This window comes from Pelodiscus sinensis, chromosome 23 (assembly GCF_049634645.1).
Source record: "Pelodiscus sinensis isolate JC-2024 chromosome 23, ASM4963464v1, whole genome shotgun sequence".
Lineage (NCBI taxonomy): Eukaryota > Metazoa > Chordata > Testudines > Trionychidae > Pelodiscus > Pelodiscus sinensis.
This window is the reverse complement of record NC_134733.1, coordinates 25,495,085-25,509,465: the sequence shown is the minus strand read 5'-3', so window position 1 is coordinate 25,509,465 and position 14,381 is coordinate 25,495,085. Positions and strand designations below refer to the sequence as shown.

Sequence of the window (14,381 nt, the reverse complement as noted above, 5' to 3'; positions counted from 1 at the left end):
TCTCCCCCCGCCCGCACCCGAACTCCCTCCCAGGACCCGCCCCTCTCCCCCCCCCCGCCTGCACTCAAACTCCCTCCCAGGACCCGCCCCTCTCCCCCCCCCCGCCTGCACTCAAACTCCCTCCCAGGACCCGCCCCTCTCCCCCCCCCCGCCTGCACTCAAACTCCCTCCCAGGGCCCGCCCCTCTCCCCCCCCCCGCCTGCACCCGAACTCCCTCCCAGGGCCCGCCCCTCTCCCCCCCCCCGCCTGCACTCGAACTCCCTCCCAGGGCCCGCCCCTCTCCCCCCGCCCGCACCCGAACTCCCTCCCAGGGCCCGCCCCTCTCCCCCCCCCCCGCCTGCACTCGAACTCCCTCCCAGGGCCCGCCCCTCTCCCCCCGCCCGCACCCGAACTCCCTCCCAGGACCCGCCCCTCTCCCCCCCCCGCCTGCACTCGAACTCCCTCCCAGGGCCCGCCCCTCTCCCCAAGCCCGCACCCGAACTCCCTCCCAGGGCCCGCCCCTCTCCCCCCGCCCGCACCCGAACTCCCTCCCAGGGCCCGCCCCTCTCCCCCCCCCGCCTGCACTCGAACTCCCTCCCAGGACCCGCCCCTCTCCCCCCCCCCCGCCTGCACCCGAACTCCCTCCCAGGACCCGCCCCTCTCCCCCCCCCGCCTGCACTCGAACTCCCTCCCAGGACCCGCCCCTCTCCCCAAGCCCGCACCCGAACTCCCTCCCAGGGCCCGCCCCTCTCCCCCCGCCCGCACCCGAACTCCCTCCCAGGGCCCGCCCCTCTCCCCCCGCCCGCACCCGAACTCCCTCCCAGGGCCCGCCCCTCTCCCCCCGCCCGCACCCGAACTCCCTCCCAGGGCCCGCCCCTCTCCCCCCGCCCGCACCCGAACTCCCTCCCAGGGCCCGCCCCTCTCCCCCCGCCCGCACCCGAACTCCCTCCCAGGGCCCGCCCCTCTCCCCCCGCCCGCACCCGAACTCCCTCCCAGGACCCGCCCCTCTCCCCCCGCCCGCACCCGAACTCCCTCCCAGGACCCGCCTCTCTCCCCCCCCCCCGCCTGCACTCAAACTCCCTCCCAGGGCCCGCCCCTCTCCCCCCGCCTGCACCCGAACTCCCTCCCAGGACCCGCACCTCTCCCCCCCCCCCCGCCTGCACTCGAACTCCCTCCCAGGGCCCGCCCCTCTCCCCCCCCCCGCACCCGAACTCCCTCCCAGGGCCCGCCCCTCTCCCCCCCCCCCGCCTGCACTCGAACTCCCTCCCAGGGCCCGCCCCTCTCCCCCCCCCGCCTGCACTCGAACTCCCTCCCAGGGCCCGCCCCTCTCCCCCCCCCCCGCCTGCACTCGAACTCCCTCCCAGGGCCCGCCCCTCTCCCCCCGCCCGCACCCGAACTCCCTCCCAGGGCCCGCCCCTCTCCCCCCCCCCCCGCCTGCACTCGAACTCCCTCCCAGGGCCCGCCCCTCTCCCCCCGCCCGCACCCGAACTCCCTCCCAGGACCCGCCCCTCTCCCCCCGCCTGCACCCGAACTCCCTCCCAGGACCCGCCCCTCTCCCCCCGCCTGCACCCGAACTCCCTCCCAGGACCCGCCCCTCTCCCCCCGCCTGCACCCGAACTCCCTCCCAGGACCCGCCCCTCTCCCCCCGCCTGCACCCGAACTCCCTCCCAGGACCCGCATCTCTCCCCCCCCCCCCGCCTGCACTCGAACTCCCTCCCAGGGCCCGCCCCTCTCCCCCCCCCCCGCACCCGAACTCCCTCCCAGGGCCCGCCCCTCTCCCCCCCCCCCCGCCTGCACTCGAACTCCCTCCCAGGGCCCGCCCCTCTCCCCCCGCCCGCACCCGAACTCCCTCCCAGGGCCCGCCCCTCTCCCCCCCCCCCGCCTGCACTCGAACTCCCTCCCAGGGCCCGCCCCTCTCCCCCCGCCCGCACCCGAACTCCCTCCCAGGGCCCGCCCCTCTCCCCCCGCCCGCACCCGAACTCCCTCCCAGGGCCCGCCCCTCTCCCCCCCCCCAGCCCGCACCCAAACTCCCTCCCAGGGCCCGCCCCTCTCCCCCCCCCCCCGCCTGCACTCGAACTCCCTCCCAGGGTCTGCCCTACACATCGCTCCCCATACTCGTGCCTGGTGAAAGGGAGTGAGGGTAGAGGAGAGTGAGTGATGGAGGGGGCAGGGCCTCCAGGAAGGGTCTGGTTTGCAGGATTAGATAGCTAGCAGCCTTGCTGGGCGGCAAGCAGCCGGGCACGGCACCAGTGTCAGGCAGACCAGGTCGTCACCCGGGGGCCTAGAATCGCTCTCAGCGGGCCTGTGGGACCCTGCAAGACCGAGCTGCGGAAGCACTTCCAGGGGCTGCCTCAGACACGTGTGCCAGGCACGACTGGCACTGTGCAGAGCACCCCCAGCCATCACGAAGGCCGGGGCACTCCGACGGCCGACGGCCTCCGAAAGAATCCCTTGGTCTGAAGGGGTCTGTTTTGTGGCAGGGTTAGCGCTGTCCTGCCATTACAGCGGTACCCAGCAAGGGGATGCATGAAGGGTTGCCCGAGGCTGGCATGTGCAAGACCAAGTGCGTGGGTCCTAGAACTACCTGCATGAAACCCAATTCAGAAGTCAAACCAAAGAGCCAAGAACAGCTCCCCCCAACTATCCGACCCGCAAATCGGCGGGGGACACGCCCAACCTGCCCTGCGGCTCGTGTCTCTGACCTGATCTGCGCAGCACTTGGTATGTGATCGACATCCGCAAGGTAACTGGCCAGCCAGCTCATGGTGGTGCTCATGGCAGCACTGTCCATCCTCTCCACCAGCGGGACTCCATCGGCACAAAGTTCTCCCGCTTGATCCGGTCTGGCGTAGCTTCGATGATGTGCTCAGCAAGAGTCATCATGTTCACCTGGGGGCAGACAGGAGCAGCATTTGCCATGGCCCTTGTGGTGAAACGGGTCCCGCGGGATGAACACCTGTCCAAGTGAGGCTCACTAACCGGACGGGATCCGGAAGCCGTGTCTACACTGGAGTGCTTACAGCAGGGCAGCTCTGCTGTTGCGAGACGCCCCCACGTAGGTGCTGTATGCAGATGGGGAAAGCTCTCCCCTTGACACATTACTCACCCCCGAGCAGCGGTACCCGTTTTGGGGAAAAGCTGTCCCACCGATGGAGCGCTGTCCACACCCGTGCTTAGATCAGCGTAACGTACCATGCTCAGGGAGTGGCTTATTCACCCCGAGTGACACGCGGTACACTGCCGTAAGTGGGCGCGTAGACACAGCCTTCCACTGAGGTCTGGTTTTTCCAGATCCAAAGGGCAGCGCTGGATGGCTGGGAGGGGACTGTGCATAACTTGTGATCATTAGGAAAGAGACCGAACGATCTCTGGGGACAGCAACAAGGAGGGGTCGAAATCTAACAAGCATGGATTTCCCGTTACGGTTCTAGAGCACGTCCCAGCCTGAGGCGAGACAGGAGACAGCACGAAATCCTTGTTCAGCTGCCTGATGCCGAGTTCCGTGCCTAGAACACCCTGCGTTCCCGTGACGGTGGGAGAGAACACAAGGGTAGGGTTTGTGCCACGGTACCTCCAACCACATTCCAATTGACTTCCAAGACTGGTGGATGCCTCCTCTGCATTTCCCCCCTTACGTCTCCCTTTTAAAATTTAGAAATAAATATGCCCGGTCTGTAGTCCCCTGTCCCTGTTGCTAGGCCCTACCCGTCCCGCATAGCGCCTGTCTCTGGTATTGCAGGGCTGCCAAGCATCAGGTGATGGAAACAAAAAGCCCCATGACCCAGCACTGGATATTGCATTGGGGGGCACAAGCATGATACCTCTAGTCCTGTGACTTGGGCTTGGACAGCACTAGAGCAGCGCAGCTGTCACTCAGTGGAAATGCTCCAATGGGGACAGAAGAGCTTCTCTGGCTGCTCCACCTCTCAGAAGACAATAGTTGTGTCTGTGGGAGAAGCTCTCATACGAACAGCCAGACAGGGTCAGACCAAGGGTCCGTCCAGCCCAGCGTCCTGTCGGCCGACTGTGGCCAGCGCCAGGTGCCCCAGAGGGAGTGAACAGAACAGGGAATCTTCAAGCAATCCCTATCCGGTCAGGCATTCCCAGCCTCTGACAGACTAATAGCCATTGATGGGCCTGACCTCCATGAATCTATTGAGCTCTTTTTTGAACCCTGTTAAAGTCCTAACCATCACAGCATCCTCTGGCGAGGAGTTCCACAGGTGGGCCATGCACTGTGTGAAGAAAAACTTCCTTTTGTTTGTTTTAAATCTGCTACCTATTCATTTCATTTGATGACCCCTAGTTCTTAAGTGATGGGTACAAGTAAATAACTTTTCCTTATTCCCTTTTTCCACAACAGACATGATTTTATAGACCTCTATCATATCCCCCCTTAGTCTCCTCTTTTCCAAAGTCTCAGTCTTTTTAATCTCTCTTCATAAGGGACCTGTTTCAAACCCCTAATAATTTTTGTTGCCCTTTTCTGAACCTTTTCCAATGCCAATATATCGTTTTTGAGACGAGATGCCCACATCTGTGTGCAGTATTCAAGATGTGGGCGTTCCATGGTTTTATATAAAGGTAATAAGATGTTCTCTGTCTTATTCTCTATCCCTTTTTTAATCATTCCTAATATTGTTTACTTTTTTGCCTGCCGCTGCACACTGAGTGGATGTTTTCTGAGAACGATCCACAATGACTCCAAGATCTCTCTAGAGTGGTTGTAGCTCAATTAGTCCCCATCATATTGTGCGGATAGTTGGGATTATGTTTTCCAATGTGCTTTACTTTACCATTTATCAACAGGAAATTGCATTTGCCATTTTGTTGCCCAATCACTTAGTTTGGGGAGCTCTTTTTGAAGCTCTTCACGGTCTGCTTTGGCCTTAACTAAATGTTGTCTACACATGGGGGTAGGTCAGTATAACTACATCACTCGGGTGTAGATTTGTCACTTCCTTGAGCAAGGTATTTATACCAATGAGGGTCTGTAGGACAAGCCTGGCCTGAACTCTAAGGGTGTTATTCTCCCACTAACTGGCAATTTTCCAGACCTTTCACATGTAAACATGTAAAGAAACAGCTCTATTGTGCAGCAGTGTATTCTGCTATGCTTTTGCCACTAGACAGACCACTAGAAAATCCACTGCTTTGTGGAACAATGACTTGTGCCACTCTCACCACAAGCTTCAAACTTCAATGGTAAAGGGTAACAGCAAAGTGCAAAAATCCAAGCCCACCGGTAACTGTGTAGGAGAAAAGGTGGGAGCATGATCCACCGAGACATCAAGTGTACAAGCGCTTCTCAAACCCGCTGTGCCGGGAGACCTGGTCCACGGCTGCATGACATATCTGTGTCAGGAGATTTTCTATTATTCCTTCACTGCATGGCTGAGGATTATTCTAAGCAGCTCCAATAGTTCCACACGGAATATTACAAGGATTCAGAATGTGCACCACATATAACAAATGAGCAGCAGAGGGCACGAGCGGATATACACGTCTATGGAGATGTTTCAGAGGTTTCTATCTAAGTCTTTGTTGAATTATGCACATACAGAATCAAGAACGTTTGCAGAAACCCTCCCTTGTATCTATCGTTAATTGCTAGTGTTCCACCTAGGTTCCTGCCCCGCTAGTGATGGGAAGAGATACCTGCTGGGGGAACAGCAACAATTCCACACAACAGAGGTTTGGTGAAAGACAGGCGCCAGGGCCAGTTTATCAGTGCTAGCAGGCAGGTCAGGGACAATTACTAATATTTTAACCAATAATTAAACGCAGGAAGGTCTCTTTAAAAGACAGTCGCAATGCCTCCCATTCACCCGGGCCACGGAGCCGCTAGGCAGAACACTTCACATCAGATCGGAATAACGTCACCAGTGAGACAGATTAAACAAACAGCGCAGGACCCCGCAGCTCTTCTGCTTCACAGCAGGAGCCGTACACATTTGCTCTCAAGTGACAAGTCGTTCTATGGCACACACTGCTCCACACCCTGCCCACCGTGCGAGGCGCACTGCAATCAGGCCGTGTGAGTTCATGGCCAATACCTGCTGACACGAGCTGGGGGCGGCTCCTAAGGTTCAACCCAGACATGTCGGAGGTTGTGCTAGAAGAAATGGCAACGAGCTGACGAGGTCTGCTGGAGAAGTGCACCTGCTAGTTGTTAATACGCTTTAGCACATGGGGATCTTCTTGGATCTCTGCTTCCACGACCCTGTCCCGAGCACTGGACTCTCTCTGGTCACTGTCCCTTTCTTCCTCGGAGGTCCCAGAAGACGTCATTAGTTAATGCTCATCTGCTCCAAAACCTTAGGCCAGCACTTCCGGGGTTTTAATTCCTCTGCCACCTTCCAGCGAAAGGCCATAAGCCCCAGGGCCACGGGCATGCCAACACCCTGACTTCTAAAGGTGCAGAGACCCCGCAGCTCCCATTGACTACAGGGCAGGGGAACTCACTGCTCGGCTGTCACCCACCCACCGGCCAGAGCAGGGTGCGGATCGGCCTGTGCTGAGAACTCCAGCTGCGGCCAGAGCTGAATTCAAGACTCAAAGCCTGTGCCTGGTGCGAAAGGGGGTGACAAGGAAAGACTCTGCGAGCCGGAAACACGAACGTCACTGGCAGAGCAGCCTGCACCGGCCCCCCACTGCAGAGACCAGGCCACCTGGGAAGTCCAAAGCCAGAAGCAGGAATGCGTCTGTGGCAAACGCCAGGCAGCTGTGCCCCTGCTTTGCAGGGTTTGCTCCCCTTGGGGCCCGGGGATGCAGGGCAGACTCTCCAGAGGGAGGGGGGTTATTTCATCCTCTCCAGCGATTCAGACTCCCCCCTCCCACCTTTCATTTTGCTGGATATTCTCTCCCCTACTCCAACTTGCACATTCCACTTTCCAAGACCCTATCCCCAGTCTCTCCCATTTCCTCCAGTCCAGCCCCCTTCAGCTAGTGGCTTCAGCCGCCGCTTCTCCTGGCCATTGTGGCTGCTCCTTGCTGCCATGCTTCTCCGTGGGTGTGCAGGGCTGGCAGGCTGCACACGGGAACTCAAAGGGGTCAGCAGCCAGGCTGAACAGGGAGCTCAGAATGCCAGCTGCAAGAGCAGAACAGCAACAAAACTGCCTGCATCTGTAGCTCGTGGAACCGTAGGGCTGGAAGGGCCTTGAGGTCGGCTGCACTTACAGCAGGACAGAAAGCCTAGGCCAGAGAGCCTCAAACTGTGGTGTGTGGACCCGGTCGGGTGATCCGGATCGTTCCCTCCAAGGTGCACCCCTCAATGGCCACGAGAGAATGAGCCACATCTGCAAGCCACTGATCTGGTGCCTGGGCCCTCCCCTGGAAGGGGAGGCGGTGGCCTCGGGGAGAATAGGGGGCAGTGGGGTGAGAAGAGGGGGAATTTGGGATGTGCAGGGCTGTGGTGACCAGAGAAAGGGGTGACCCTCCCCAGTTCCAAGGGAGAGACGGCCCTTCTTCCCAGCCCCAGCTCAGCAGCTGCTATAGTGGGGGAAGAGGTGCTGACTGATACTAAAATGCGAGTAGAACCCAAAAGGGTTAATTACTACGGGTTTTATTCAGCGCTTCTCTTCCAAGTGTTTTACTGCAGTTAGCTAAGGGCACAAACAACCGGTGGGAAGATCGTTACGTGGTCTGCTGAGACTCTCAGCAATTTTCAAGTGGTCCATGAAAAAAAACAGTTTGAGACCCACTGGTTTAGCCTGGAGGGGTTAGCTAGTGGGCAACAGAACAGTCCCCGGGCTGTTAGCTGGTGGGTAGAACAGTCAGCTGACCCGTGAGTCTCTGCGGTCCCACGGCTGTACGACAGCCCCCGGGGGGGGAGGGCAGCAGCCAGCGTGCTGCAGCGGACTCTCTAGGAGAGGCAGCAGCGGGGTGCCAGGCGGGAGACGCTCCGCGAGGGAAGCCAATTTAAAAAGACCAGTTCTCCTCACGGACCAGCCACCTGCAGTCCCTGTCTGCAGGGGGCCTGAGCTCCTCACAGACCGAGGCAGCGGGGGGAGGAGGCGGCACCATGGAGCTGGTGCGGGGGGAACCGGCTTTTTGGTAACGCTGCCAGTGTTGACTCATTTAGCTCGCGGCCCACTATGACCCTTCAATCCCTCCCTGCAGCGCTCCTCCCTAGGCAGCCACTGCATCCCCAGGGATGAGCGCCGCGGGGAGGGGCGCCACGGCGACCGAGGGAGGAGCGCCGCGGGGAGGGGCGCCACGGCGACCGAGGGAGGAGCGCCGCGGGGAGGGGCGCCACGGCGACCGAGGGAGGAGCGCCGCGGGGAGGGGCGCCACGGCGACCGAGGGGAGGGGCGCCACGGCGACCGAGGGGAGGGGCGCCACGGCGACCGAGGGAGGAGCGCCGCGGGGAGGGGCGCCACGGCGACCGAGGGAGGAGCGCCGCGGGGAGGGGCGCCACGGCGACCGAGGGAGGAGCGCCGCGGGGAGGGGCGCCACGGCGACCGAGGGAGGAGCGCCACGGGGAGGGGCGCCACGGCGACCGAGGGAGGAGCGCTCTGCTTCAGAATCTCTGCAGGAGCCTCCGCTGCAGCCCTGCCATCTGCTGAGTATAGCTTAGGGAGGGCAAACTCCAGCCTACAGGCCACAGCCAGCCACTCAGACCCTTTAGTCTTAATTTTATAATGGAGATCACCTGTCTCCTAGAACTGGAAGGGCCCTTGAGGTCATCGAGTCCAGTCCCCTGCCTTCACAGCAGGACCAGGTACCATCCCTGACAAATTTTTGCCCCAGATCCCTAAACGGCCTCCACAAGGATTGAACTCACAACCCTGGGTTTAGCAGGCCAATGCTCAAAGCACTGAGCGATCCCTCCCTACCAGCCGGAGCCTTGCTCTGTTGTGCACGTGGCTCCCAGAAGCAGCAGCATGTCCCTCCGCCCCTACCCCACTGCCACCTCTGCAGTGCCGGCGGTGGGGGGCCGCAGCCAGCGGTGGATGGGAGCGTGCAGAGCTGCCTTGCCTGTGCTTCTGTGCAGGAACCAGGGGGGATGCTGCTGCTTCTGGGCACTGCTTGAGGTAAGCACTGCCCAGAACCGGTCCCCAGAGCCCCAGTCCTGACCCCCCTTTCCACCAAATCCTTTGACCCCAGCCTAGAGCCTGACCCCACCCAGGGCTCCCTCTCACCTGTTACGTCCATGTGCGGAATGACTCGTCCTGTGCTCCAGCATCGAGGGGCGTGGGACAAAACCCCTCCCAAAATGCATTCTGCCAGTGGCTGGTATGGGGGCTCGGGGCTCGGCCTGGGGAAGAGGAGCTCAGGGCTTTGCCTTCTCCTCTGGACCACGCACTTGCTGCCCACTGCACTGAGCCACCACTTCCTGGGAGCGCCTGATGGGGGTGCTGAGCAGCTCTCAGCCGAGCTTGGGGTGGAGATCAGACCTTTCGAGGGGGCAGGGACCATCCTCCCCTCTCGGCCACCTTCTGCGTAGAAGACGGCTCGGCACCGGCCACATCCTCTGCTCTGGGTCCAGTCATTTCAAGAGGGAAGGTTCCACGGGTGCAGACTGTCCACCCCCGGCAGCCAGCAGGACGGAGAGGACCCCGCGGACGGTGCGAGAGGAACGCGCACTGTTTGCACGAACCATGGCAAGGGTGCTGCATTGCAAGACACCGTCCCTGGCCGGTCTGATGGGGCTCCCACAACCCACAGCCCAGGCGGGTGCGGTCACAGGGGTGTATTTGCCCTCGTGTGTGTTTACCTGCAAGTCGTCCATGTGCTGTAAGCAGTCTTCATTCTCCACGCTGTCCCTGTAGGACAGCAGCTCCCCATCCACTAGCTCCCTGTCAGCCATCATCAGCACGTTCATCTGCTCCCGCTGGCGCAACCGGTGGCCTCCGGGGTCCTTCCCCTTCGGGCTTCCGGTCACCTGCACTGCAGACACGCCGATATAAATGTCTTTTGGGCTCCACTTGATTCCGGCCTGGCCTCCAGAGCCCCGGTACCCAGCAACTTCTGGGATGTGCTGGGAGAGCTCCCTGCCATAGTCCCGCATCCCTTCACTGGGGCTGATTGTCTCAGGGACGGGTTGCTTGGAACTGGAGCTCTGCTTCCTGACACTTGGCTCTTCCAGGCTCAGCGCTGTGGAGAGCAGCTTCTCCTGCCGGGCCTGGAAATACTCAGGGTTCAGTTTATGCTTTTTGGGTGCGGGGTAATCCTTCGGACTCTCGCTGCTGTAGTAGCTGGAGGGCTCGGACCTTGGTCGCCGTAACTCTGGAAGCAAACACACATCGGTCAGACTGAACAGCTGACCCGTAGCTACTGCTCAAAGTGCCCGTCACCCTGGGTGCTGCCCTCCCTCCCAGGGTGCACCTCGCAGTCCAGAGTGTGCCTGGGCGAATGCAGCAGGAGTGACCGGTCTCCTGGCACGATGCTCAGCTGAACCACTCCACCACAAGGTTCATGCTTTGCAGATGGCCAGGATTTCTGGACCTTTTCACACCCTTTTCCACTTGCCAATGCTCCTGCAACTAGAGGGAACGCTGTAGAGAGAGAGCGGGGAGCATAGAAACAAGGCGGAGATGCACAGCTTCACTAAGCATCCTGGCCGCTAGCCCCTGGCCCCTGCCTGCTGCAGACCAGGGCGAGCGTGCCTACCCTGCAGCTGGGCGGTGAGGGTCAAGCATGAGCCAACTCACACGAGCTCTGGTTTAGTTTCATGCTGACCACCACAGCATGGGCAGCAGCTTGGGCTCAGAGCCAGGAGACTGGCCAGGCATGGGCGGCTAGCTGCAGCGGCTGCCTGTTCGGTGTGCTAGCCCTGCCTGAGCTAGACGAGTCTGTTTGCCACCCCGGGAATCGCACCTGCGGGCCGCATGTCTGGGCTTTGTTGTTTGTACCTGTATTTGAACCGGACAGAACAGTGACCCCCTTCTGAGGCTCTTGAGAAGTAATGATTTCGCTGTGCCACTGGGTAACCCAGCTCTCTGTGTTGGACTCCCCACTGGAAGGGCAGTGGATTCTGGGATTTTGCCCAAGCTGAACTTGCTCATCTCGCTGTAGCTGCTCCAGACACTCTGCCAACTTCACGTGACCTCGAGACCGGGCAATAGCTAGTGGCAGTCTCCCAAGAGAATCGGGAATAGAGATGGCTCGGCGGTCCCACTTATACAGTACAATGGCTGCGTCCATGTGGCCCAGTGCACACGCCCACATCTGGAAGAGAAAAAGGAGAATTGGCTAACTCGGGACTCCTCTGTAGGCTCTTCCCTCTCTGGCACGGGCAGTGGATTCCTCTCAGATCACTGACAACTGGCAAAGACCCGCACCCCAAGGGCCAGCTTCGTAGTGTCACATCTGCCCTTGCGGGGCTAACCCTAGGTCACGATGGAGGCCAGACGAACCCTATTCTCTACTTCCTAGGAGCAAGTTTTTGCCTGTCCATCGACAATCAATTAAGGTGACATTTGCTTGGTGCGCAGTAAGTGAAACTCTCCTCTGGGCACCAATGTTAAGGATGCAACAGAGGCAAACGAGCTCAACTGCACACAAGAGAATTACAGACAGATGAGCTGCAAAACTGAAGACAGGCCAGGGCAAAACGTAGGGACCCTACATTTCACACCAGCTCACTGGATACCAGCCTAGTGGCCACACGGGGAGACAGCAGCCAGGCCAGGCTTGCTTGGATCTCTGCCCACAAAAGGGAAGCCAAGGAAGAAGGGTCAGTCAGAAGCAAGCTGCAAGGCAGGCTCATGAACAGCTGGGCTGAGTTTGAGCTGACACCCATCACCTGAAGAAGAGCTCTGCATTCATTCAAAAGGTGAGGCAGAAGCAACAGAAGTTGATCCCATTCAAGCTATGGCCTCCCCCTCCTTGCCAGCCCTACGGGTGTCTCACTCCGACTCCGCTGAGGGACATGCTCCTCTGAAAGTTACTGCCTGGCCTTGGGAATTTCTTTGGATTTCAACCTAGTCTTGGGGCCATGCCGATTGGATTTTCTAGTTCTCCAGAAAAGTAACTGCGCCTTCCTGGCTTTGACACAGCAGGGCAGCTGAGATCTCCACAGAGAGGAAACAGGAACAGACCCACTAGCTAGGAAAGACATAAGGGTTTCCCCCCTTGAGGCTCTACAGGAGAGATTCTTGGCAAAACAAGGGGCCCAAAAACCAGACAACCCACCCACACTCCCCCAAACATTGGGGCAACTATTTTGGTTTCTCAGAGCAAAACTCTAAGAGCTGCTGAAACGAGGCTGCTATTGATACAGCTCAGCAGCAGGCAAGGGACCGCCTCTCCGTCTGACTGCAAAGGTCAGGAGGACGGGGACGGAACTCACCCTCCACGCCCGCCGGGGGTCGCTTTACCGTCCCTGCAGACTGAGGCTGGCCCAGACTGAATGTTCTGCTACTTACCAGTGGAGTACAGGAGAAGTGATCCACGTTCAAAGGGTCAACTTCTAGCTCCAAATCAATGCTGTCGGCGTGCTTGGTGCTGCCCAGGAAAGAGAGCAGGCGTGAGGCTCTGTAGCTCAGTGAAGATCCTTACACAAAGCCATGCCCTACACCCCAAGGCTCGGCCACCGAAGGAAGCACTGGAGGCTCTTGCAGCAGCTGGTGGCCTGGGCTTTGTGCCACTTCTCACCCGCTCATGAGAAAGGACAGCCTGGGTTAGGGAGGAGGAGGGTCTGATGGGCAGGGTACTGGACTGGGACGAAGACACGGGCTGTATTCCAAGCTCAATTAAATCCCCTGGGTGACCCAAGACAACTCACTTGATCCACCTCAAGCCTCTACTCTCCACCTGGGAAAAATGGGCATAATGCTCTCGTTTCCCAGATGTGCGACCTGTAACTCCCTGACTGTTTCTGCAGCATTCAGATACTGCTGTGCCGAGGGCCAGGAGGGAGCTAGACAAAAGAACTCCATCTGCCTCGCAGATGGGGCCCGTTCGCCCTGTCCTCTCTGGGGACAAACGCTAGGCTGCTCCTCTGCGCAGCATGCACACCCCTGCCGGATGCCTGCAAAGAACGGAGGCGAAATTAAGTGAAACACCTAACAGTACACAGGGGAAAGGGAACGAGCGGCTCCAGAACACACGGGGGGAGGGGGGGGAATCTAGAGGTCTGATTGGGATCCCCAGTACATCAGGCTTCGATCATCTTCGGCTTATGAAATGGAGACGGAGACAGGCTAGCAACGAAGACATCAGACATATGCCACTAACGTCGTGAGAACCCAGATCTTCCACTTCCCAGGGGAGCGCTGTGCTAGCGCAGGCCAGGCCATACACGCCAACCCAGGCACGGCCCTGGAAAACCACAAGGGGATGGTTTTATCCCCTAAGCTCAGAGTGGCAGATGGGGATTTGTCCATGGAAGGGTGAACTCCATCTTGTTTTGTGAATGCCATTTTGTTCCGGGGGCCCACTTCGTTGTAATTGGGGATTGGAGCATCCATATTGTAGCAGGGGCTTGATGCCTAGTTAAACAATGTCGATGAAACGGACACAGAGCTACACAGGGTCATAAACTGGTGGTCTCTCAAAGGCGGGATTCTCTAAACCTGGACATGTGACCACAGGGGTAGAGGTACATTGAAGGGAGAACGTGAGGGGAGTCATTGATCACCACACAGCAGAAGAAAGGGCTGGAGAACTAGAAAAGAGAGGACTCTGTAAACTTCCCAATGCTTTCTGAGTCAAGTTTCTCTCATTGAAAACCCCTTTCCTAAGACTGTGATCCTCACTTGCCTGTTGAGTTCTCCCCGAATGGATAAATCAAGAGGCTCAGAGCATCCACAGCAAGGTAGGTCTCAGAGAATGGATCAAGACAATTGTGTGGCTTGAAGGGCTGGAGTACTGGTTCTGGTTGGAAGGCAGGATCCTGAGAGCCCCGGTACCAGGAACGACGACCATTCAACTCCCCACACCCAGGGGTCTTAGAAGCCTATGGGATCCAGAGGTTGGATCCACCCACACGAAGAGGGCCTGGGGCAGGTTGCAAGCAGCAGCATCCTCTGCAAAGTGCAAGAGACAGCCAGGAACTCAAAGCTAACCAGAGCTTCTACCTGCTTCCCACAGCTCTGACAATGAGGAGTCAAGAGTCTGAAGCCCTGGGTCTTACCGCCATTTGATGAGGGTCTGGATCAGCGTTGCATAGCCCTGGGCAGCAGCAAGGTGCAGCAAGGTCATTCCTCGGAAAGTCTTCGAGTGGATCAGGTGTTTGGACTTTGTCCAACAGGCGCGACTCATCATCTTCTCGCACACCACCACCACGCGGCTCTCGAAGCAGCTGCCCAGCGCCGCGGTCCCCGACACACACTGTAAGCAACACGCACGGCTCAGACACTGGCGGGGAGGGCGGGGAGGACGGGCAGCGCCTTCGGCCCCGGCACTCACTGCTTTTAGAAGGGTTAGCCACAGGGGAGCTAGCAGGGCGTGACGGC

The 14,381-nt window shown here is 59.4% G+C and overlaps 1 protein-coding gene across 1 annotated transcript in view; it reads right to left on the bottom strand.

Moving 5' to 3' along the window:
- CAMTA1 (calmodulin binding transcription activator 1) overlaps positions 1–14,381 on the bottom strand; it is a 903,169-nt gene that overhangs the window by 37,809 nt on the left and 850,979 nt on the right. The window contains 6 exon segments of the mRNA XM_075906418.1: positions 2,682–2,781; positions 2,784–2,868; positions 9,698–10,209; positions 10,836–11,151; positions 12,351–12,429; positions 14,060–14,256. Coding sequence (XP_075762533.1) covers positions 2,682–2,781; positions 2,784–2,868; positions 9,698–10,209; positions 10,836–11,151; positions 12,351–12,429; positions 14,060–14,256 — 1,289 coding nt within the window.